Source organism: Heloderma suspectum, chromosome 6 (genome assembly GCF_057233095.1).
Source record: "Heloderma suspectum isolate Gila_16-S chromosome 6, 16-S_ref, whole genome shotgun sequence".
In the NCBI taxonomy this organism is placed as follows: domain Eukaryota; kingdom Metazoa; phylum Chordata; class Lepidosauria; order Squamata; family Helodermatidae; genus Heloderma; species Heloderma suspectum.
In genome coordinates this window covers 121,225,098-121,248,584 of record NC_139463.1, presented here as the reverse complement: position 1 = coordinate 121,248,584, position 23,487 = coordinate 121,225,098, and the positions used below count along the sequence as shown (strand labels likewise).

The following is a 23,487-nucleotide window of genomic DNA, read 5'->3' as shown; positions in this document are numbered from 1 at the left end:
TGCATGCATCACCCCATTCGCATAGGCCATAAGCCATTTCTCAGAGGTGTTGCGTAAGAGTTCTTCTGCATGTGTGACGACTGTGGGCTTCAGGAAAGGAGGGTGTTGCTTCGAGAAAGCAATGCCTGAGAAGGGACCCATTCTTCACAGGACAGACAGACATCCTATGCCCTGGGGGATATGTGTCTACAGGCAGGGTGGTGGTGGTCAAGGCAGTGGAAGGTGTAGCCAGTAGAGAAGCAAGATGAGGAAATGTTATGAGGAGATACTGGAAGACAAATGGAGGTTGCAAGCTACCTCAGTGACTGTTTCAGGTAAATTGTTTGAAAGCACTCTTAAAGAAAGAAAACAATGTCACATAGAAAGACAATTCCTGATGAGGAAGAATCAATATGGCTTTTAAAAAGTTTATGCATCTCTCACGAATGTTACAGAGACCATTGGTAGTAATCCCCAAGCATCTTGGAGAGAATTAAGCCGCTTGGTGACCCCCTTTAGCCTCCTTTTCACTGGTTTTCCTCAGCATTTTTTGCAGAGCCATGTTAGTCCATCATGACTGCTGCAGTGAGTCCTTGCATCTTTTAGGGCCCCATCAACTTATATCATGCTGACAGTGGTTTGTATATTGTGGTTATCCTAGTGACGTCAGTGGGAACCCTTCACAATCCGAGTTCTTGGGAGTGCAAGCCTTGTGTCTTCATTGGAGCCAAAGCCCTCAGGAAGCAAATGCTTAGACGTATGGAATGCCTCTTGCCCTGGATTCTATTTCAGGACTAAGATGGAGCATCTGCCTTTGCATTTCCTAAGAGCTCCATGAGATTGCATTGAATTCTATGTCTACAGAAGAGAACACACTGGACTGAGCTGTTCCTGTGAAAAACAGTAACTCTTGACCAATATGTGTTGTTCTGGGACCACTTCTCTCAGTTTAATGTTCAGTGGAGAAAACACGTGACTCCGCAAAGCCCTGTCATATAAATGAAAGCCCTCAACAAAAACTTTCACTGCTTCGAGAGGAGAACACCTCTGAACGTAAGGTAAGTGGCAAATGATCATTTTTGGATGTCAATAACAAATTTGAAGATATCAGTGTGAACATCTCTGAATGTATGATCAGTAGCAAATCATCTTTTTCTGATGAGAATATGAAAATGGTTTGTGTTTTCATTGGTCTGGAATGGGACTTGCTAGGTAAAGCTATTTTAAGTCATGACTGGTGAGTGTGGGCCCTATTCTATTGGGTTGCATTGTCCCCAGGAATTATTCACAGATGTGTATTCTAAAGTATATTGCAGGACCCAGCTTCCGTTTCCCTTCCCTTGGCCTTTCCACTGATCAGTTCTTGACTGCCTGCTTCATCCATCACTCCTGCCTTTGCCTTATGGATTCTTCTTCCCCTCTTCCGTTATCTCAGACCTGTCTGCCCTTCTTTCTTTTGGTCCCATCTGCATACCGCTCTTCCTCATGTCCCTGACTTGAGTCACTTCTTTGGGTTGCCATTTCTCTGGAGCATTTAATCCTGCTTCCCAAAGTCCAGGACTGCCATGCCATTGTATGCCCAAGCAGAGGCTATGCACATTATTGCCTGTCCCTGGGGGTCAAAACTCATTCTTTCCCAGTCAATCCATAGCCATCTCTGCCTCTTGCCATGTCCCAAACCACTCTGGACTGTCAAGAAAGCCTCCCCCTCCTGACAATCAAGGGTGAATTGAGAAAGCCAGATTTCTTCCCTGCCTCCTACATGCACATTAAAACAGAGCTCGTTTTTGATGCTCTCCTTAACGTGCATATTCAGCTTGAGCCCGATGAGGATAGTCAGAGACTCAGACTGACACCATCTCTGATCGCAGCTGGAGTCCATCCAGCCATGTTAGTCAGTGCAGAGACATGGGGTTCATCCTATTTCCCCCAGGCATGTGCTGGCCCTCAGTCTTGTGCTGCCCTGGGAAGCTGAAAAATGAGGGTGCCTTTCTCATGGGCAAGAGAACGGCATAGTGTTCTACATGCCGCCCGGGAAAAAGCCTCCTTCTGCTACATTGAGCTGCTCAGCAAGCAAGTTCTGCAATTGGAGAACTGGATGAAGAATCTCTTTCCCTCCTACTGCGTGAAGCTGGTTCCACTCCCAGCTGCACGTGCATCAGATTGCTACCTTACGTAGGGGATCCCCCGATGGAGTCTGTGCATGGCAAATCAGAGAAGCTAAAATGTGTCCCGCTTTCTGGCCAAGTGCCTGCAAAGCAAGTGGCCACCAAAGAAAACCCTCCTTGAGAGGGTACCTCTTATTCAGGGTGGGTGGGCTGTGAACGGATGCCAAAGCCTCCTCTTTTGGGACCATCCAAAGCATTTTCTTTTGAGATTCACTGATGGAGCCTGTGAATGGTAAATAGGTTCCACTTTGTGGTCAAAGTGCCTGCTCAGCGAGTTGCTGCCAAAGAACACCCTCCTGAAGAGGTACTTCAGGGCAGGTGGGCTGTGAAGGAAAGCCAAGCCCATATTCTCTCTCTTGCCCAGGGACTAGCCAATGCCTCATCAGATTGGCAGTGCTGGTCTGCAGTCTCCTTCCTTCCCAACCTGAATTCCATCGGTGCTGGCAGTGGCTGAGCAGGGCAGGGCTTGTCTGACTAGAGCTCATGGGGATGCCTGCCAGCTCTCTGTCTCCTTTACTTCAAATGGGATTTCTCTAAGTAGCAGTAGGCAGGTGGAGGCCACTAGGACCTCTGGTTTGGATTTCCAGATTTGCTCCTGGTAACCTTTAGCTTTTCCATTCAATCCAAACACTTGAGGTGGGGAGGGGGTTCTCCAGCGGACTCAGCTGCTTTCAACCGCCTTTGCCAACCTGTGGTTCTTCTCTACCATCATTTCCCTTGTTTCTAACCTCCCTCTCTCTTTGGTTTTCACTCCTTTTCCTTTTCTGTAGGGATCCTTTTCCCTACATAAGCATTGTTCCCACTTCAGGTTGGTGTGATTCCTCTTGGGCAACCTGAGTGCTCATTCCAGTGTTCCTGGGCTGGGAGAGTGGCTACTGGCCACCTTTCGGGAATTGCCAGCCAGCATTGGCCTGTCCAACCCCTGCAGGGCAGGTGGAGCTCATTCCAGGGCTCCTTCAACAATGCCCTCAGCAGCTCTGTTTGGCTTTTGCTTTCGGGAAGTGGCTGTGGACTTGCACGTGTGCCTGTGGTTCCTGACATGTGGGGTGTGAGCCTCTTACTCCTGCTGATCCTCAAAAGCCTGTCTTCTGGGCCAGCTGGACTCCTGGTCTTGTGTGCCACCAAACAGCTACAACAGCAGCGGCTTCTCCAGCACAAAGATCAAGAAGCCATGTGTGGCAATGTGGCTGGCAACGGGAAGTGGGTGTTGGCTGGGGACCATCTGCCCTGTTAATGATCAGCTAAGGTGCTTGACCGCCGATGGTGGCTTCAGCCCAATCATCCCTGTATTCCAGCAGGGGTTACTTCACAAGATAAGACAGTGCAAGCTCCCCTGAAGGACTGGTGAGGGATGCTGCACGTTCTCAAATGAGGCTGCCGAGGTGGGAATGAGATTTGTAAAATGGTCGAAGCAAGTGCAGACATCTCTTGAAAGTCACTGGTGGGATTTATGTGTACATTGGAGTAACCTGAATTTGAAATCCTGTGTTTGATGCTTGCTCCCATTGTTGTCTTGGCTATTGTTATGTCCTTGCCTTGTGTTTTTGCTTTGAATTGAGCATGCAAGTTTCATACGGTATCTGTTTTAATGGCTCCATGGACAGCAGGGCATGTAGGCTTAGCAAGTGATATGATTTGTTTTCATCGTTTAATGGACATATGCATATTGGAGCTGTGAAAATGCACGGGGTGGAGTGTCTTGGAATTGTGTCGGAAGAATGGCACAGTTTAAGACAAGCACATAGGGTTTAAATAATTCCCAAAGGCAAGTGAGGGCCCTCTGTTGAACATATCCTCAGAAAGCAATTCACACCATTGAGCCCATAGGGAGAAATACCCGCAGACGACAGTAGAGATCCACGAAGAAATCCAGTGTGTCTGCCATTGTAATATGAAGTACAGTACAAACCACCACTTCCAATGATATGGTTCCAATCTGAAATTGAGAATGTCATCCTGTCTTTACAGATTACTGCCAGAGGAACATGATGTCCATGATCTACCTGTGTTTGCTCCTTGCCAGTTTCTGCGCTTGTGCCCACTGTCGCCTTGGTCACCAGGAGGGCAGTGGACCCCAGCCTCCCACTGAAGGCCACAGCAGTTCGCCCTCTCTGAAGATCGCCCCTGCCAATGCCGACTTTGCCTTTAGATTGTACCGTGAGGTTGCTTCAGAGGCTGCTGGGGAGAATCTCTTTTTCTCTCCTCTGAGCATTTCCCATGCCCTTGCCATTTTCTTGCTGGGGGCTAGGTCTACCACACAGAGTCAGATTTTGTCAGTACTTGGCTTGAACCAGACAGAGAGTAGTGCACAGGAAACACGTGACAGTTTCCATGATCTTCTCCTCAAGGTAAACCATCCTCAGGCCGAAATCGAGCTGAGCCTAGGCAATGCCCTGTTCACAGATGACAAGCTGAAACTACTCAAGAAGTTTGTGGATGACGTAACACATTATTATCAGGCCGAGATTTTTCCTACTGACTTCAACAATTCCGCAGCAGCGGAGGAGCAGATCAATAGCTACATACACAAGAAAACCCATGGCAACGTAGTCGATGTTATTCAGGGTCTCGATCGAGAGACTGCCATGGTTCTTGTCAACTCTATGGTCTTGAAAGGTAAGTCAGAAGAACTTTGCACTTCTAAATACAGTCTTGTGTTCCTTTTCGTATTGCTCTTTGCCAGCATTTAGATGGCCAGGGTTTAACCCGTAGTCCCTGACACATTCCTCTCTGGAGTTGTCCTCTGAACATTGTAAGCTTGTGGAGGGTGTGAAACTACATCAGACTTGAATTTTCTTACAAAATGTTTTAATTTTATTTGGAGACTAGCTGATAGACCCGGCGTTGCCTGGGATGTAAAACTGTCATCGGCACTATTTGTTAGAAACACATGAAGGTAGGTTTATGCTTCTTGGAAAGGCTCCATAAGAATGGGGGAAAGGAAAATTGAGGAGATGTTTTGTTAATTTTTCAAATATATATATATATATTTTAAAAAACAGAGAATGAAAGATGGCCAGTAGGATGACTCATAGCTGAAATCAGAGACCTGGCCTGTGCCATGATTGAGAGGGGGCACTTGTTAGTAAGGAAAAGCATAAACACAGTAAGAATGCAACCCAGCAAGTCCTGTCATACTCTCTGGCAAGTGAGAAAGTGAAGAAAAAGCGGCAGCCATGGTAGGGCCCAAACGGAAGGCTCAGGGGGCCCCTACAGTGAGATTACACCCAGGGCAGCTCCCCCTTATTCCCTGCATTACAGACGGCCCTGCAGCCAGCCACAAACCCACACACAATTTTCGACTTTTATATAGAGAGAAGATTTCCCTTTTCCTCCCAGGCCTAGAAGAAGGTGTGCATAGGCCCAGTATTTGTCTCCCTATTCTCCACCTCTCTTCTGATGTGTGTGTGTGTATGTGTGCTGTGGGGGGGAGGGGTACCCATCCATACACATGGCCCAGACTCCCATTATCCCAGAACAGCTCAAATTCGGGGCACTGGGAAGGGCAAGAGATGGTGACCAGGTGGCCAACACCATGGTTTCTATTCTCACTAGGAAAGGTCGACTCTTTTTCTTGCATTGAAATATTTTAACTCTCAGGTTCATTCCTCCTGCTTAGGAAGACGTTTGCAAATGTGGTTAAGATCTTACTTACAAATGAATCCAATGAAATTCTCCTCCAGGGCACAGAGCTTATCAAATAATCGCCACCCCCTGGCGGAGCCCACGGAGACTAGGGATGTCAGAGAAATCCGCCCGAAAGTCAAATGGGCTCGAACCCAGACACATCCGGTCTGCGGAATCCTCCCCGGAACGGGGCGCCCCGGTCTACTTGGACTGGAGCTCACACGGACCTTTTTTTTTTCTCCGCCGAAAATTTTACGCAATTATTCATGAAGGAAAATTCGCAAATCGGGACGAAAGAAATAGACCTAGATGGTGAAAGGAATTTTACGCAACTATTTAATAAATACGCATTTTCCTGCGACGACGCGGCTTTCTTTCGCTGGGAGGGACGGGGTCAAGAAGTGCACTTAGCCTGCCTGAGGCTGAGTCACGAAGTGCACGTAGCCTCATCTTTTTTTTTTTTATTGTCTGTGAAAGTGAGGTCAGGTTCAGGTGAGGTCAGGTGAGCGAGAGCCCTCCAGACCACCCTCCCACCCCACCAGGAAGATAACATCATTGAGGGGAGGGAAGTCATTGATCATTTTTCCCGCCTTCACACAAAGGACAGCGGTGTGTGAGTGTCCAGCAGCCTCAGTTCCTCCACTCCAGACCAGAGACCAGAGGTGCAGCTGCTGCAGACAGAGTGTCCGTGTCCAGCAGCTGCAAGGAGTGTGTTTCTGCGTGTCCCTGTTCTACAGCACTGCAGTTCAACCTTTATTACAGTGAAGGTATGTTCTTTCATATGTTTAATTTAACTGAATGTGCCCCTATGCTTAGTGACTTTTGGGTGGGTTGGAGGAGTGGGGGGAACTGGGAAGGCATCCTCCAGCAGCCTTTGTTAGGCCGGCCTGGGAAGGCATCCTCCATCCTCCTTGGCTTTCCAGGATTAATCCATGTGCTTTTCAACTCCATGTGCCCCTATGTACTTAGTGTTTCTGAGCAGTTGTGGGGAGGGCTTGCCTGGGCAGCCAGGCCAGGCAAGCAGCCTTTGTTTAGGCCTGCTGAGAAGGACTCCATCCTCCAGCATCCTGTGTGTACTGTAGGCTTGTGTTTTTCAGGCTGCATGGATGGACTACATCCTCCTTCCTGGACTTTTCAGCCTCATCTGCTGTGCAATATGCCCCTATTTAGTTAGCACTGGATGGCTGGATTGCTGGGGAACTACATTTACACGGCACTATATCTGTGACTGTAGGCTGTTCGCATGATTTCAGCTTTGCCGCATGCATTTATGTCTCCTTCTGCCCAGAGACATGAACATGGAGAACAGAGGAACCCGTGGTCAATCCAGCACTCCAAAGAGGCGTGGACGCCCGGCGAGAACATACACCGCTGAGGTTGCATTTCAATGATATTTTTAGATTGAGATGGAAGAGGAGGAAGCCCAAGGTGTGGCCAGCAGCGACAGCAGCCCCAGCAGTAGTCCACCCCACAACCGCAAGCAGCGCACACCACCAATTACCGCCACAGAAAGTGGCACAGGCAGAGCCGGCCACAACTCCAGAGGAAGAGGAAGAAAGTTCATGGGTGGTGAGCGGAAGGGCAGTGTCTCCAAAGTGGATGAAAATGTTCCCAAGGAGACTCTACAGTGGCGGAATGAAAGTCGAGACGTCTACGCCATTCCAAAGGATGAATCTGGTAAGACTCTATCACCACAGGTGCTTGTGAATATCTGGATACAAATACATATCTTCGAATATTTGAATAGTCCCTACATTAGCCTTCTGCAACCTGCAGCCTTCCAGATGTTTTGGGCTACAACTCTCAGCATTTTTGACCATTGGTCATGCCAACTGGGGCTGATGGGAGTTGAAGTCCAAAACCTTTGGAGGGAACCATTTGGGGAAGGGATCTTCTTCTTCAACACCACAAAACTTACACGACTCTTTTACATTCATTCATATTTATTGCTGTAAACATATCTCATATTATTAAAATGCTATATGGTACTCCAGTACTAAAGAAAACCCCAACTCTTTAAAAGAACTGCAATAATTTCTCAGACGATACACCTTTTCGGTGGGAAAACACTTCAGTGTTTTGTAACTTAGGGATGAACGAAAGACACTTACCATTTCGCGGATCTGCTTCGCGGTGGGGGGGAGGCGCTCCGTCCCTCCCCCCAGAATCCTTAACGGGAGGGGGAGGCGCTCCGTCCCTCCCCCTGGAGTCCTGCCCAGCCGGCTCTGCTCCGTGGGGATTCCACGGAGCCACCGGCTGGCTCTGCCATCAGCCGGACATCCGGCCGCTGGGTAGCAGGGATGCAAATGGTGGCTGATGTAGCCGCCACCGTTTGCGTCCCTGTATTGAACCATGATAGGCTATGTAAATATTTATGTAGCCTATCATGTCTGGGTTAAAAAAAAAAAATGTACAAAAATGACAGCGGCTACAGTGGCTGCCATTTGCGTTCCTTATTTTTCGCTGTCTTAGTCCACGTAAACGTTTACGTAGACTTTTACAGCGAAAATAAAGGGGAACACAAATAGCGTAGTGGGCACTATTTGCATTCCTTTTTGATTCGCCGTTTTAGCCCACATAAATATTTACGTAGACTAAGACGGCAAAAAATAAGGAAAGCAAATGGCGGCTGCCGTAGCTGCCGCCATTTGTGTACGTGGTTGATTTTTTAAAAAACCCAGATGTAATAGGATACGTATGTCTTTACGTAGCCTATCACATCTATGTAAAAAAAAGATAAGAAAAAAGACCAGACTGCAAATGGTGGTGGTGGCGGCCGGTCGGAAGAACAGCCGCTGCCACCGAAGCTGCCGCTGGAGCCGCAGCCATCCGGAACATCCGCCCCAGGTAAGTCTCATCCCAGGGAGGATCCGCGGGGGGGGGGGCAGGCCATTCCGCCATGGATTTCGGGGGGCTGAATGCCAGTGCATTCAGCCTCACTGAGATCCATGGTGGAATTCTCCGCCATCCCTTCTTTTGTTCTTGCTTTGTCTCCATAGCCATTCATCATAGTTTGCTGTCTTGTTTGGCCTTGATCTCTTTTAACTAGAGCTGCAATGTGAATTGATTAAGCAGTTACATTTCTGAGGATGGTTTTTAAAACAGGGCCTGACTAATCAGGCACTGCTCCCGCGGGACCACAAATGCACCCCGGAAAAAGGCAGTGGGATTTGCCAAGTCTGTGCTCAGGACCAGCCCTGTCATTAGGTAGCATCGAGGTGTTTGGGCACAGAACTGTGGGTGCTCCTCAGACTGCCTTGTACCTCCTCAGCCAGCTTGTTGTCCTCTGGTGTGGTGGAAGAGGCTCTCCCATTGTCACTGTTCAGGTAAGATTCAGCTACCACTCTATTTAGGATGGAGGGGTGCCATTTTATCCTTTGTCTCAGGAAGCAAAATGCTTTGGGCCAGCCCTGTAGGTGCTGAGTCTCACATAGAGCTGATGCAAAGGAGTGGCCCTTGCAAGGGAGCCAGATATCTCCTCCCCCATGCTTTTCAGACTTTTACCAGTGAGGACACGTTTAGAGAACTCTCGTGGAGTTTTGAAGTCTGTACAGTACATTTTTTTGGCACCTTGTGTCATGTGTTATTTTCTCAGTGCTAGCTAGTGCAGTAGTAGCTTACATCTGCACCTTGTGTCATGTTGATTGATCGCAATTCCAAGCTATGTTTCAAAGATTTCTACAAGTACACAGGTTTATTCTCTTGGCTATTACTCATGTGGAAAAGGTGCATTTCTCATGAAACTCCACTTCTATCTATTTTGAATCTTTACAGAGATGCCCACAACGGTCCTCCCTGCATCAGAGAGCGGAAGTGGGAGAGGTGAACCACGTCCACAGCTGCCTGCTGATAATCACCTCGTGGGCAGCGGCTCACGTGATTTGGAAAAAAAGGCCGGAGGACTTAGTTTCATCAGTGATCTGGACAGCGAAGATGACGAGGAGCCCTTCTATATCCATGTCCCTGCTGAGACTGAGTTTGACTCTGTGTTCCACTTCCAGCCTGCCGGGTTCTTTGGGAGCAATCCCAAACCTCAGGAACAAAAATCCCCTGCTAAGCACTGGTCAGCACCATCAACAACACCTACAACAACACCATCCACAGAGGAGCGGAAACGTGCAGCTCCCGATGCCACCTCATCTGGAACCGATACCCCATTCCCCAAAGAAGAAATGGTAGTGGCAGGGTGAGTTCCTATGTGTGGCACTTCTTCAAATATGCAGAGCATGACTACTATGTCATGCTTTGCAATATTTGTAGAAGCCGTGCGCAGCTAGGAAAAGAAGGGGGCTGTGGACTAGTGGGCACGTCTGCCATGAGGTAGGGATGGACGAAAGTCCCTTACCTGTTCTCGAAGCTTGCTTTGCGTTGGGGGGGGGAGGCTCCTCGGTTCTCCCCCCGAAGTTCAGGCGAGGGGGGGAGGCGCCCCGCCCCGCCCGGCCGAAATTCAGGCCAGGGGGGAGGCGCCCCATCCCTCGCCGCCGGAATTCAGGCTGGGGAGGAGCACCCCATCTCCCCGGCCATGAAAAAAAAAGTAAAGTAAAAAACAAACAAACCACACACCATGATAGGCTACGTGACAATTTACGTAGCCTATCATGGCTAGATTTCCAAAGTCAGCCATGGTAGGCTATGTAAATCGTCACATAGCCTATCACGGGTGACTTTGGGGAAAAAAAAGCGTGTACGCAAATGGCGGCGCCCATGGGCGCCGCCATTTGCATACATGCTTTTTTTTTTTTTTTCAGAGTCACCCGTGATAGGCTACATGATGATTTATGTAGCCTATCACGGCTGACTTTGGAAATCTAGCTGTGATAGGCTACGTAAATTGTCACGTAGACTATCATGGGTGTGTGTGGTTTTTTTAACTTTACTTTTTTATTTTGTAATGGCGGCGGCAGCAGCCGGTCGGGAGACCGGCCGCCGCCCCCACCCCCGCCGAAACGCCGCCGAAATGCCGCCGGGACCCGCTGCCAAGAGGGACATTCGGCCACAGGAAGCCCAATCCCGGGGGGGCGGGGTGCCGGCGGAGAATTTCCCCACAAATTTTGGGGGGCCGAATGTGTTGGCATTCAGCCTCCCGGAGATTCGTGTAGAAATTCTCCACCATCCCTACCATGCGGTGACACATGGAGGTGCATCATGCGCTTATGGAACCCAAGATAGCAACGGAAAGCCACAACCATCCCAAAAAAACCTTACCGCCTTCTTTGCCTCATCTTCCAAAGACCTCACGCAAAGTGGTCCTGGTGAGAAGGGCACAGGCGTCAATGGAGAAATGCCTCATGCTGACACAGAAATTCCCCTCTGACAGCATCCAGGCACCAAGGTTGAATCACGAGCTGACAGAGCTCATTGCAAAATGTATGCTTCCCTTCTCCCTGGTGGAAGACGAGGTCTTCCTGCACTTCATGAAGAGATTGTGCCCTCGGTGGGATGTCCCCTCTCATCACTACATTAGCGGCATTGCCATTCCTGCCCTGGCTTCTGAAATCAGAAGGGTACTCCAACAGGATTTAAAATGTGCAGTTGGAGGACGTGTACATTTAACGAGTGACACATGGACAAGTAATCAAACAAAGTCTTATCTGTGTGTCACTGCGGAATGAGTATCTGTCAGTGCGAGCAGCCGACTGACTCGGAGAGCAGCGACATTGGCCCTCACAATGCTCTCAGGGACACACACAGCAGAAAACATCAGCAGTAGCATCAGTCCTGGTTGGCCCCCCTTAAATCTAACAGTGGGCTGTGTAGCAATAGACAATGCCTCCAACTACCTAAAAGCAGCCCACATCGCACAGCTAAACCACGTTCAGTGCATTGCGCACTGTTTGAACCTTATGGTGTGTTCCGGATTGAGCAATGCATCTCCTAAAATAGGCAGGCTACTTAAGGTGGCCTGATCCATTGGCACCCACTTCAAGCAGTCCTGCTCAGCAATGGAGGCAATTGGCACCATCCAACGTAGCCGTGGCCTTCCAGAGCACAAATTCATTTTGGATGTGTGCACATGCTGGAATAGCACATTGCATATGCTTCAGAGACTCTGTGAGCAGAGATCAGCTATAAATGACTACATTACTGAGAAACAACACCACTCCAAATTTTTTATCACACCACATCAGTGGCTCTGGATGGTAGACTTGGTGGACATTTTAAACATATTCGATGAATGCACAATGCTACTGAGTGCAGACTATGGCACACTGGGCCAAGTTCTACCTGTGCTGAAGATTATAGAGGGGGTGCTGAGAAAACGCCATGCTGAGCTTTGTGAGCGCACCAGTGCTGTAGGCAGTCAAGTCCCCAGTCCTGCAGTTAGGCTTGCTGAATTCGTTCTGCAGGAGCTGGGCACCAACAAACACATCACTTCGATGAAGGGGGACATGAAATAGGTTGCTGCCGCATTCCTTGAACCATGGTTCTGGGATAGCACAACCATGTACCTTGGTTCTGGATGAGAAGGAGCTGGGGAAGAGTGAGGCTAGCAGGACTACTACCTCCCCTGAAAATAATATCTGCAGCAGTGGCACCATCACCAGCTGGAGGGGCGATGATGACGCCACAGCAGCTGCACCACCAACATGGCATACAGACACAGGGGCATCTTGACAAAAGTTCTACTTGTACTCCTCAATGGCAGTGGAGCTCGGTGTAAGCGGGAGCGGGCGGGGGAAATGTGCCAAAGCAGCCAGGAAAGGATCAGCTTATGATGTGTCTATCCAGGAACTGGAAGCTTATGCCACAGAGAGTGTCTCGGGAACGCAGAGCAGCCCAGAGAGTGATCTTCTCCTATACTGGGAGACAAAACGTGGCGTTTGGCCAAATCTGACCAAAGTTGCCATTTGGCATCTATCTTGCCCTCCCTCAAGTGTGTCCTCTGAAAGGCTTTTCTCCACCACTGGCAACATTGTCACCACCCGCCGAAGCAGACTCACACCGGAACATGTCTCCACCCTTGCCTTCATACGCTCCAACAGGGAATGGATTCCCGAGCAGCGCCTCCCCCCCCCCAGCTGTCAGCAGAGTACAGCAGTCATCAAGTGACGAGGAGGACCCCTGGGATGATGACACTGCTGCTAATGTGCCCCAAAGTTCTGAGGGACAATGAAGCAGAATGATATAATTGTGAGTGTGGTCACACTGAGGTGTCCCTCAGAACTTTGTCCGAACAAGCAGTCCCTGCCTAGCCAGGGCAGAGCCCAAAGCACTGGTGATACGTGGCGGAGCTTTATAATAACTCACATGCAGAGTCCAGTTGCGCTGCCTGACTGTGCATGGTGGACTATGCAACAGCATACATCCCTACTACTACACACACAGTTTTCTATGCATCCCAGTGTGCTTTGCTATCGACTGTATATGTGTCTCTTTACCCTTCTGAATGTTAGTATGATTCTGATTCCCCAAATGTATGTATAGTTCGAATTCTCTTGATGTGTGCTTTTAATTCATTTTAAATTCTTCTTTCATAAATCAAGGAATTGCTTTCAAAGACCTTGTTGTGGTCTCTCTCTGGACTCCCTCAGCTTTTGGGTTTTCCTAAGCACTGAGAGTTCTATGTGAAAAGATCCCTCAGGTATGCATTTAGTTTACATGTATGTGATATGCACCTCCACGTAAAATAAAGCATACTTCCTAACATCAGGGATGCTGACTGACCATCTCCCTATGAGGGAAGCTTAGAGCAGCTGGGCTTGTTTGGCTGGCAAAGCATTCTTGTTGCGGTTAAAAATAAGCAAACACAGAGATCATTGTGTACAATGATCTAGATTTAAAAAATTATATCTGTGGACATGAACCCAGGAATTGTTAACTTTTTTTTAGAAAGAACTTTATACACAAACAGAACAGATCAAAACAAAACAAAACAAAACAATTACAGAAACAATTGTAACGTTGGGCTGGGGCTGGGCACTGGCTGGCTGCAGGCCTCAGTTCGGAGGACGATGCAGTTCCCGCTCTATGGCCTCCACCCTCCTTTGAAGGTCACCACCTGTGTGTAGAAAGAGAAGAAGAAGAAAGCACAATGGTAATATGCATCTTGCAGTCAGAGTTGTTAGCTCAGGTGCCATTCTGTAGTACTACTTACAGGTCCTGCTGAGCCTCTGGACATCTGTCAAGAGACGCCTCAGGAGCACAAGAGGAGGGGCTTCATCTGTGGAAGAAGGGTGGCCTTCCTCCACAGATGCTGCTCCTCTTGCTGCTGGCTCTTCGATCTCCTCCTCCTCCTCCTCTTCCTCCTCCTCTTCCTCCTCCTCTTCTTCCTCTTTCCCTTCCTCCTCCTCTTCTCTCCTCTCCCTCTCTGCGGCCCTCACTGCCTCAGCCGCCAGCAAGGCATGATGCGCAGCTGTGGGATGTCACAGTAACAGAATGAATGCATTTATATATGTGGTGAGTGAACAATACCACAGTCAGTAATTGATCTGTCTATCACCATCCCCACTACCATAAGAACCACCGATTCTGTCCTCCCACCACAAGGTCTAATGATGAGGTGGTAATTAGGGAGGCAGATTATACAGTACTGACAATTTTGGCATGATGGGGACTGTTGGACTTCTGTAAACATGCACAGGATTGCACTTGTAGTCACCCCATTTCTACATTGGCAATGCCATGGTCTTTATTTATTCTACTGATGCATTGCATCAATGCCACCTTTTTTCCTAGCGCAAGGGACCCAGGGTGGCTCACATTATCCTCTTCCTCTCCATTTAATGCTCACAACAACAACACTGAGGTAGGCTGGGGCTTTCTGACTGGGCCAAAGTCACCCAGCGCGCTTCCATGGCTGAGTGGACTATACCCAGATCTCCAAGCTCTCCGATGAACACTTGCTCATGAGTTGACTTGAGTGCCAATGTCTTGGTAGAAAGGTGGGGTGGGCGGGGTGCAAAAATTCAGCAATCACTACATGAAGAAGGATGATGTGCACACACTGAGAGGCTGGTCCTGTTGCTGCTGGGCTGGTGGCAGTCCCCCTGTGTGCACTGTGCAGAGACAGGCAGCAGCCTTTCCCTGGAAATGGACAGCATGTCAGTGTGCAGTATGAGTTGTAGCCAGGCCCACATAATCCTATGCATGTGGTTGTACAGGAAAAAGCAATGCAGTTCCCAGCATCCCTTCTTCAACCAGCCAAAGTGGCTGGAAGATGTCGGGACCTTTGTCTGTCCAAGTTCAGCAAGCATAGGATTGCAGGCTAAATGTCAGGATTGGTTTGTTTTCACATGAGACCACAAAGAGATAGCTTCATTTTCAGTACACATCCTTGTTTTCATATTTAGTTAAACTTGATGATGGGATGGGATGAATCTAAATTACCAGGCACATGCCTCTGTGAAAATTGGGGCTGGTCTGCCTTGACCCACTCTCTGTGGATGCACCAGTAGTAGGCAGGGGGGTTGGACAGCAGTGCCCTCCTCTCAGCAGCAGCCATCCCCTCTCTGATGAAGGACTGCTTTAGCACCTTCCATTTGGACTGCAATTGTCCCGTCATGCGATGGTGGCCCGCTCGCTCCATCCTCCTCTTTATCCAGGCCCAATAAATTTCATTGTGGCAGGAGCAGCTGCCAAACAGCACTGCCACCCCCTCACTGCTCCTAATGTTAATGAGGAGGGCCTTGGTCTCCTCATGGTCCCACCTCTTGCCAAGCACTGGTGCAGCCATTTTAGAGCAGCCACACTATTACACACACAAACACACACCAGACAGCCACGCACAACCACCACTTAATTACATACACACAGAGACCAAACCAGACAAAAACACCACAATGCACAACTACACACACACACACACAAAGAGACCTGACAACACCACCACAATGCACTAACAACACTGACACAAGGAAATCCACTAAGTACCACCACTAACACACCACCACCACCACACAACAGAACACCACCCACAAATCACCACGCAGACACAATCGCAGATGCAGACAACATTCAGGAAGTTAGCAGGAAGTTGACGACAGATTTTGTGGAAGCGGAGCTGCAGCCCTGTTCTCTTTTATTTTATTTGGGAGTTGGTTAGTTTAACAAGACCAGTAAATGCAAGGAACATCAAGCACAAATACACAGAAATTAATAAAATCACAGTCCCTGTCCCTGTCTGAGAAAACAAGGCAGTGGGGGAGCACACAGAGGGCGGGAAACATTTTGGGCCAGCAAAGAAAAAAAAAAGTAAATAATTACGAAGATAGCGGGAAAGTTCCGGCCAAGGCAATCACAACAATGGCGAGTGCGGCGGAAGTTACATAGGGTCAATTCTGGCCGAATGAAACCACGGAAACTACGTAAATATTTGCGAAGAATACTCTTTCGCCGAATGGCGGAACAGGACCGGCAGCTGTTGGGCATGGAGGATTTTTCGACAACTGCTGTGGATTTATTTACATAACTTCCGAGGCGGAAAAAAAAACAGAGGATTTCGGGGCTTGCGGACAGCGGAACGGGACAGAGAACGCAAACTGCGGAAGTCAAGTGGGACGGTATGAGCACAATTCGTACATCCCTAATGTCGGAGACTCCACACTTGGTGGTCCAGGTAGAACAGCAGGGAAATAACCAGAATGTGACAAAACTAAAATAATGGGCAAATTCAACATAGATGAATGAATATGGCTAAGAATTCGTAGCTGATACTCTAAAACTAATGAAAAAAAATTCCTGATCCTATGCTCCAAGTGTTATAAAATTGCATGTTAATGGAACAAAAAACAAAAATATAAGTGCAAAATTAGATTTTAAAGTATCCCTTTTCTCTGATACAACTAATTTATTTGGCCTTATTAAACCTAATGCGGACGTTACATAATGCCATTAAGACAGTGGTGATTCTTATTCGAGATCTTTCTATCCTTGTTGTATCTGCTGGCAAGCTGTCTAGTTTGTTCCAACTTTTATCAAGCCAACAAGGTATGCTGCCATCATTGTCTTGCATTGATTTATTATGTATTTATTTATTTCATTTATATACCGCCCAATAGCCAAAGCTCTCTGGGCGGTTCTCACACACACACACAATTTAAACAAATACTGAGGGAGAACTCATGTGAACTGCAATACCGAAACCACAAGGGAAAAGCTGTCTTTGCTGGTCTACCATCCACGACTGTAGAGGGCATGAGCTGAAACACTGGAAGACTTAGGACCTTCCTCAGACTGAACAATTAGATTTTAGATTAATTATCCCCTGTCCTGGAATATATGTTAGTAGATTGTTCCAGGGCAAAATCTTGACAATCTTAGGAGGAGATGCACAATTGTCCTCCAGAAACAAATCACTAGTGAATAATTTGAACTAATGCTATGCCCAAATAGCAATAGTTGGGCTACTGCTCTGTCTCATTTTGGCCTATATTCCATTTAATGGTTGTTGTATTTCTTTTGGGAGCGGGGGCAGGGTGTTTGTGTTGTTGAGCCACCTCTAAAGACTATCAATATTTTTCTGGTAGTTTCCCCCCCTCCCCCCGGTAATGAGATGTCTTCAGAGAGGAACAGGCTACAGATACTCAGTTAGAGACCTGCTACAGGAACAGGGATATCAGACAGCAGTGAGCTCAGAAGAAGTTGGAGTTTTGCCCCGTACCTCAGTGTACTGTAAGCATGACCATCCTCTGCTGTGCCAGATAGGAGTCTGGCATCTGGTGGGCCAATTCAATGACTGGGGACCAGACTCCAGTTTCCTGATGTCACCACAGCACCTGGAAGGCCCTGTTGCTTGTTTGGAAGGTTCTCATATTTCATCTTTCTATTCAGATCATCCTAATTCTATGTCTCAGAATCACCTCATTTGTGCAGAGCTAAAATAGTGTGAAAACTGGAAGGGTAAACATGTTAAAGGGGAATTAGGGGAGACGAAGGGCTGGAGCTCCTCACTGAATGTGTCGTAACTTCCCCACTGGGACACTTGCTGGCCTGCACCATGTTCCTAGTGCTTGCTGGACAGGCAGGGAGATTCAGAAAAGCCATCGGATGCCTTAGAGCTGGAATGGGAATCTGTAACAGCAGAAGGGCAATTCAGGGGGCATCAGATTTCTGTGTGGAATATCAGTAGGTTAGAAACGACACATCTGGCCTGGAGTCGACAGGGGATGCAGCTTGTTGTTCAATAGAGAATGTTGATTTGCTTGTCCAAATCACCGTTCTAAAAGCAATCCAAATCCAGATATTAATTGTGTACGAATTTTTTTTAAAGGTCTCTGGGTTGTATCCTGTGTCCAATGGTGCTCCTTCTCCAGCAGAATAGACACCATGGGCAGAGCAAAACTGTCCTTCCCTCTGCAGCCCCCCACCTGAAACCGATGTCAGAAGTTTGGGGGGACTCCAGAGGAGATTTCTGGGATAAACAGGGGCTGCAGAGGAAAGGATGGGAAGCTCCCATTGCCTGAGTGGAAGTCCGTTCATGTAATGTTGGATTCAGACTAACCTAGCTAATTTTGGCTTTCACAATATTATACTGTACATGGGTAAAAATGAGATATTTTGTGGGTATTTTCAATACTTTAGATTATAATGTCATCGAGTAATTGTAGCTCATTGAATTCAATGTTGGTATTCATGTTTTTCTCTCTCTTTCTGTATCTCTTTTGTTGTTGTTGCAAGTTACATCTAAATTCGAGGGGAAAAGGGAGATTGCTGTTGATATTATCATTATTATTATTCTCATCATTATTCTCATTCTCATTATTCTCATTGTTATTATGTTCCTTACTCTACCACATTTACATGTGTGAAAATCAAATTAAAATCTGGAAATGTCTGTTAGTGTGAAAAGCCTTTTCATCGCTGGCATGATCACGACATTTGGCACACTACAATAAGATGTGTTCCCTTGGACTTTTCGCAGCTTCCTGGCGAGAGCCATTCAATCCTCTGTTAACGGAGGAAGATGACTTCTTTGTGGATGAGCAAACAACAGTGAAAGTTCCTATGATGCACAGAGATGGCATGTTCAAGCACTACTACGACAGGGATCTGTCCTGCCAGGTGGTGCAGCTCCCTTACCAGGGCGATGCATCGGCGCTGTTCATTCTGCCCGACCCAGGGAAACTGGAGCAAGTGGAAGATGCTCTGGGGAAGGAAGTGTTGCTACGTTGGCTGAATTCCTTGAGACTAGAGTAAGCCAGTCTGCTGTAGTGGATGGGAAGTTAGATCTGGACTGGGCATAACCTGATTCCAGTCCAGACTTATGCATGACTAAGCACCACTCCACATCTTTCAGCCTAGCTTAACTCGGAGTGCTTATGGTGTATGACTAAATCACAGGAATGGGGAACGGGCTGTTCCGCCCTGCTATCCAAGGAGGAAAGACCTTCGGAGGGGAGTTTCTCAGTGGTGTGTTTGGGTGGGTGGGTAGGTAGGTGGCTGGGTGGGTGGGATGTGTAGGCACCAGTATGCCTGCAGAAAACTCTTTGGTCCCATGAGAACTACTGGCTATGTTCTTTTTTCCAGAAGGAGAAGCTAAAGGCTGGTGTCGCAGAGGAATTCTGCTGGTGTTTTGGGGCAGGCGAAGATCCACCACATCCAAATAGGGATGGCGGAGAATTCCGCCATGGATCTCAGTGAAGCTGAATGCCAGTGCATTCGGCCCCCTGAAATGTGTGGCGGAACTAAGCCCACCACCCCACGAAAGGCCTGCAAAATGGAGCACTTACCTGGTGCCGTTCGCACTGCGTTGCAAATGGCGGTCATGTCTGCGGCCACCATTCGCTTCCCAGTTTAGGCCGTAAGAGGCTATGTAAATACTTATGTAGCCTATCGTGGCTAATGCAGGGACGCCATTTGTGTCCCTGGAGAGGCCATGATAGGCTACGTAATTATTTACATAGCCTCTCACAGCAAAAAAAGGGAATGCAAATGGCGGCCAATGTAGCTGCCATCATTTCCATTCCTGTTTTTTTTTGCCGTGATAGGCTATGTAAATATTTACGTAGCCTATCACAGCCAAAAACATGAACACAAATGGCGGCTGCCTTAGCCGCCACCATTTGCGTCTGCAGGCTCCAGACGCCTGCAAATGCACCCAGCCGGCGGCTCGGCGGAGTTGCCACGGAGCGGAGCCGGCCGGGTTAGGATTTCAGGGGGAGGTGCGGAGCGCCTACCCCCCATCGCAAATCACCCCTGCGAAAAGGTGACTTTCGTACATCCCTACATCCAAAGCCAACTTCCCCTCTCAGGACAAACCCAAGTGGCGCTCCTTCCCCCTCCCTGCAGAGGTAGTTTCCCTCCCAATGGATACAATCGGAGGGGGGGGGACCTTTTCAAAAACCTGCTGGGGCTGTAGAGGGACCTCCCCAGCACTGTCTTCCCTGGCAGAGTGAACCAACAGGGCTGTGGAAGCATCAGTTCACCCTGCACTTCACTCCCTGCAACTGAGGACTGCTATCTGCTGTACCGATGTTTGCGTTTCAACCGGGGCTTGGGAAGAATACGTGCATCTTTTTTCCAAGCAGAGTCAGAGTTCCCTTTACCTGCCAAATGGCTGTTGGGTGAGCGGGGGGGAGTGTGATTCTGCAGAGAGACAGGGCACACGATTCTCGTGCAGGTGTGTCTGTCGAAAAACAGTGATTTTCAATGCTGGCTACAGGTGTTTGAGGGCCCCTCAAATTCCCCACCTGCTCAGACTCCTGAGCCAGCCCTAGGAATCTCTGGGCTGGGCTCCAGGGTGTCAACTTCTGCACCCCAACCATCCAAGTTGTCTACCCTATCTGTACAGTGTGTCTTGTATGTATTATGCATGTTCTCAGACTCACCATCCTTTGGGTCTTCTTTCAACAGGAGAATGGAGCTCTCACTTCCAAGGTTTTCGATGTCCGGTAGCTATGTTCTCGATGGGATATTAAGAAGATTGGGGATTACAGATGTATTCACAGACCTTGCAGACCTATCTGGAATTACTGGGGCACGCAACCTGAAGGTTTCTAAGGTATGCCTCTTCACATTGATCATACTAGAAGCACTGAACCAAATAATCCGCACTTTCTTTCAGGTGAATGTTAGGCTCCAGTTACACTGCTGTCTCAAGCTAAAAAAGAATGAGATGGGAACTAGAGTCCTTGCATCTGACTCTGACGTCCACTTCACACATGAAGTTATTCCCCATGAAATAAACAAAATGTGCACATCACCTTCCAAGTGGACAGAACTGCATCAGTTCCAAATGGGCACAGTGCACATTTATGCATCCTGACATGTCTGGAAAGTTGCACATGTTTTCTTCCTACTAGAAGTTGCCTACAAAAATGTCATGTTTGACGTCGCCATTCGGGAAGGTCACATGCACTTAAGCAGAGCCATGGAGATGAGCTGTGGCATGCACCATCCAAAGGGACAGAAGACACAATCTGCACCTTACTACACTATGTTGTGATTTTGCACTCTTATCAAAATGCCCCCCTTTCCTTCCATCTGCTATTGAGAATGGTGCATGATCACAGGTCACTTACGCAGCAGTCCTTCGAGGAGATCCCTCCGGAGGACTTGCCATCCAGCCATAGTCCTCCCAGGTCTCTCCACAATTCGCAAAGGAACTCCTGCGTCTCCCAGGGGCCCTGCCAGAGAAACCTACGGAACACCCATGGCTCTGCTCACAAGCCTGTGCCAACTCTGTGATAGGAAAGGCTCAGTGCCTCACCCCGGTCCTGTGATCTTTCGATTGCAATGGCCACCTGCTCTGGCAGGCAACAGACATTGTTCAAGATTGTGCACGTGGACACACGTGTTTCTGAGTCAGAGCAGCAGTATTGCCACCTTCCGCTGATTAATGCAGGCCAGCTATCGGTTAGAATGATTTGCTACAAGTTTGCATCACTCTGTGATGTAAGCTGTGTGGGGCAGCTTAGGACTAGAAGCCAAATTAATACCATGCTTGGAATTTTGGAGTCTCTCCTCTGACTGCTCAAAAAAATCATCCCCTCACCATGGATTGGCTTTTAAAGCAAATGGCAAAAAGATCAAATCCTTTTTGAGCCAATGTGGCAGTGGGGGTCGCATAGTGAGTAAATGTAGTGGAACAAGATGTGAGATCCTCTGATCGATAGGTCACTGGTTAAAGAAAAGGAAGCAGAGAGTAAATGGACCATTCTCGCAGTGGTGGGATTTCAAAACTCTGGTTTTCCAAGGACCTGATTTGGGACTAGTGCTGCTTTTTCGCTTGTTGGTGAATGTCCTGGGCTGAAGCATGAGCAGTCAAGTGGCGAGGTTGCTGACAACTCCAAACTATGTAGGGTGCTTAGAACAAAGTGCGATGGTGACGTGCTCAGAAAAGATCTCTCAGATCTCTCTCAATGCATGGGCATTAAATGGCCAATGCGGTTCAACACAAGAAAGTCTAAAGTGGTTCCGTTGGGGCAACACATCCTAACTTCACATGTACTCTCTGATGGGGTCTGGCTTGTCTATGACTGACCAAGAGGGGTATGTTGGCTCTGTGGAGGATAGCGCAATGAATACGACCCAGTGGGCGGCTGCTGTGAAAAAGTTGAATTCCATTGTATGGATCATTTAGCAGGGACATCAAATTCCCATTTCCAAAATCACAATGCCTTTCTACGAACCTCTGTTGTGACAACACTTGGAAGACTGTGTACAACTCTGATCACTGCTCCTTTAAAGGAGATGGTAGAGCTGGAGAAGTGGGAGGAATAGACAACCAAAATCCATGGAATTTGCTACTTCTAAGAGGTATTGATGGCTGCCAACATGGACTGCTGAAAAAGTGGATTAGACAAATTCATGGAAGATGATACCATCCCTGGCTTTTAGCCATACTGACCATATAATAACTCCAGTAAGAGAGGCAGTATGCCTCTCAGTGACACTTGCTGGGGAAGATGAGCTATTGAGCTCACACCCTGCTTAGCAATGGGGGATTCTGTCAGATTCTCTTTCACCTGCATTTAATTTTTTGAGAACAGCTCACCCTAATATGAAGAACTTTGCACAGGTTTTTTAAAAAATCTTATGGGAAACAAACCAAAATGAAATTGTCACCCATCTGCACCAGCCAAATTGAGTATGTAAAGCTCTTGCCTGTCAGCCATATGGCTGTTAAAGGTCAGGAGCCTGGGATCCACATCCAGACATTTCTAACCTGGCCTGAGAGTTAGCTGTTGTGGGCAAACGTGGCAACAGAATGCTGGGAATAGCAGGTGCTCTCTGATCTGGGCACTGAGCAGACCCAATTCACTAAACACTCAGGTGCTTTCTGTGGCTTCATATCATGTCCTGGTTCAGAGAGTCATATTAAGAGATCATGGTAGTATGAGATAACAACATATCAAAGTCTGCTTAGACACTATATGGATTCTTCAGCCTTGAAGGATCAGAACTAGACAATTTAATGAATCAGTGTCACTAGCCGATCACGATACTTTCTTACTTCCTTTTCAGGCTATTCACAAATCTTATTTGAATGTCCATGAAAATGGCACCGAAGCTGCAGGTACCACTGTTGCTGAATTGGTTCCCAGGTCCCTTCCCCCAACAATTAAATTTAATAGGCCATTCCTCCAGTTAATCGTTGAGACAAGTACCAGAAACATCTTCTTGATGGGAAACGTCAGAATCCCTGTTGGTCCCTAATCACACAACTCACATTCTTTTTGGTAAGCACACATTTAGTGCCACCTCAGTGCTGCCTAAATAAACAGCACATGTGAAATATGCTTTGTGTCAGTGAATTTATTGAGGCAATGTTATC

General features: G+C 47.9%; 2 protein-coding genes across 3 annotated transcripts; both read left to right on the top strand.

Annotated features, from left to right (window-relative positions):
• Positions 1-640: 640 nt before the first annotated feature.
• LOC146342924 (alpha-1-antiproteinase-like) lies at positions 641-23,449 on the top strand. 2 transcript variants are annotated; one of them, XM_084806381.1, is made up of 5 exons: positions 641-1,037; positions 4,116-4,763; positions 18,634-18,904; positions 20,565-20,712; positions 23,178-23,449. In XM_084806381.1, the coding sequence occupies exons 2-5, from the start codon at positions 4,133-4,135 to the stop codon at positions 23,367-23,369; spliced, it is 1,242 nt and encodes a 413-aa protein (XP_084662507.1). In that variant the 5' UTR covers positions 641-1,037; positions 4,116-4,132; the 3' UTR covers positions 23,370-23,449. The 2 variants fall into 2 exon arrangements, with proteins under 2 accessions (XP_084662507.1, XP_084662508.1); XM_084806382.1 differs by lacking the exon at positions 641-1,037 and adding an exon at positions 3,480-3,529 and having other exon boundaries at positions 23,178-23,445.
• LOC146342925 (uncharacterized) lies at positions 5,038-13,269 on the top strand. Its single transcript, XM_084807082.1, has 3 exons — positions 5,038-5,043; positions 7,175-7,451; positions 9,549-13,269. The coding sequence occupies exons 1-3, from the start codon at positions 5,038-5,040 to the stop codon at positions 9,962-9,964; spliced, it is 699 nt and encodes a 232-aa protein (XP_084663208.1). The 3' UTR covers positions 9,965-13,269.
• Positions 23,450-23,487: the final 38 nt, after the last annotated feature.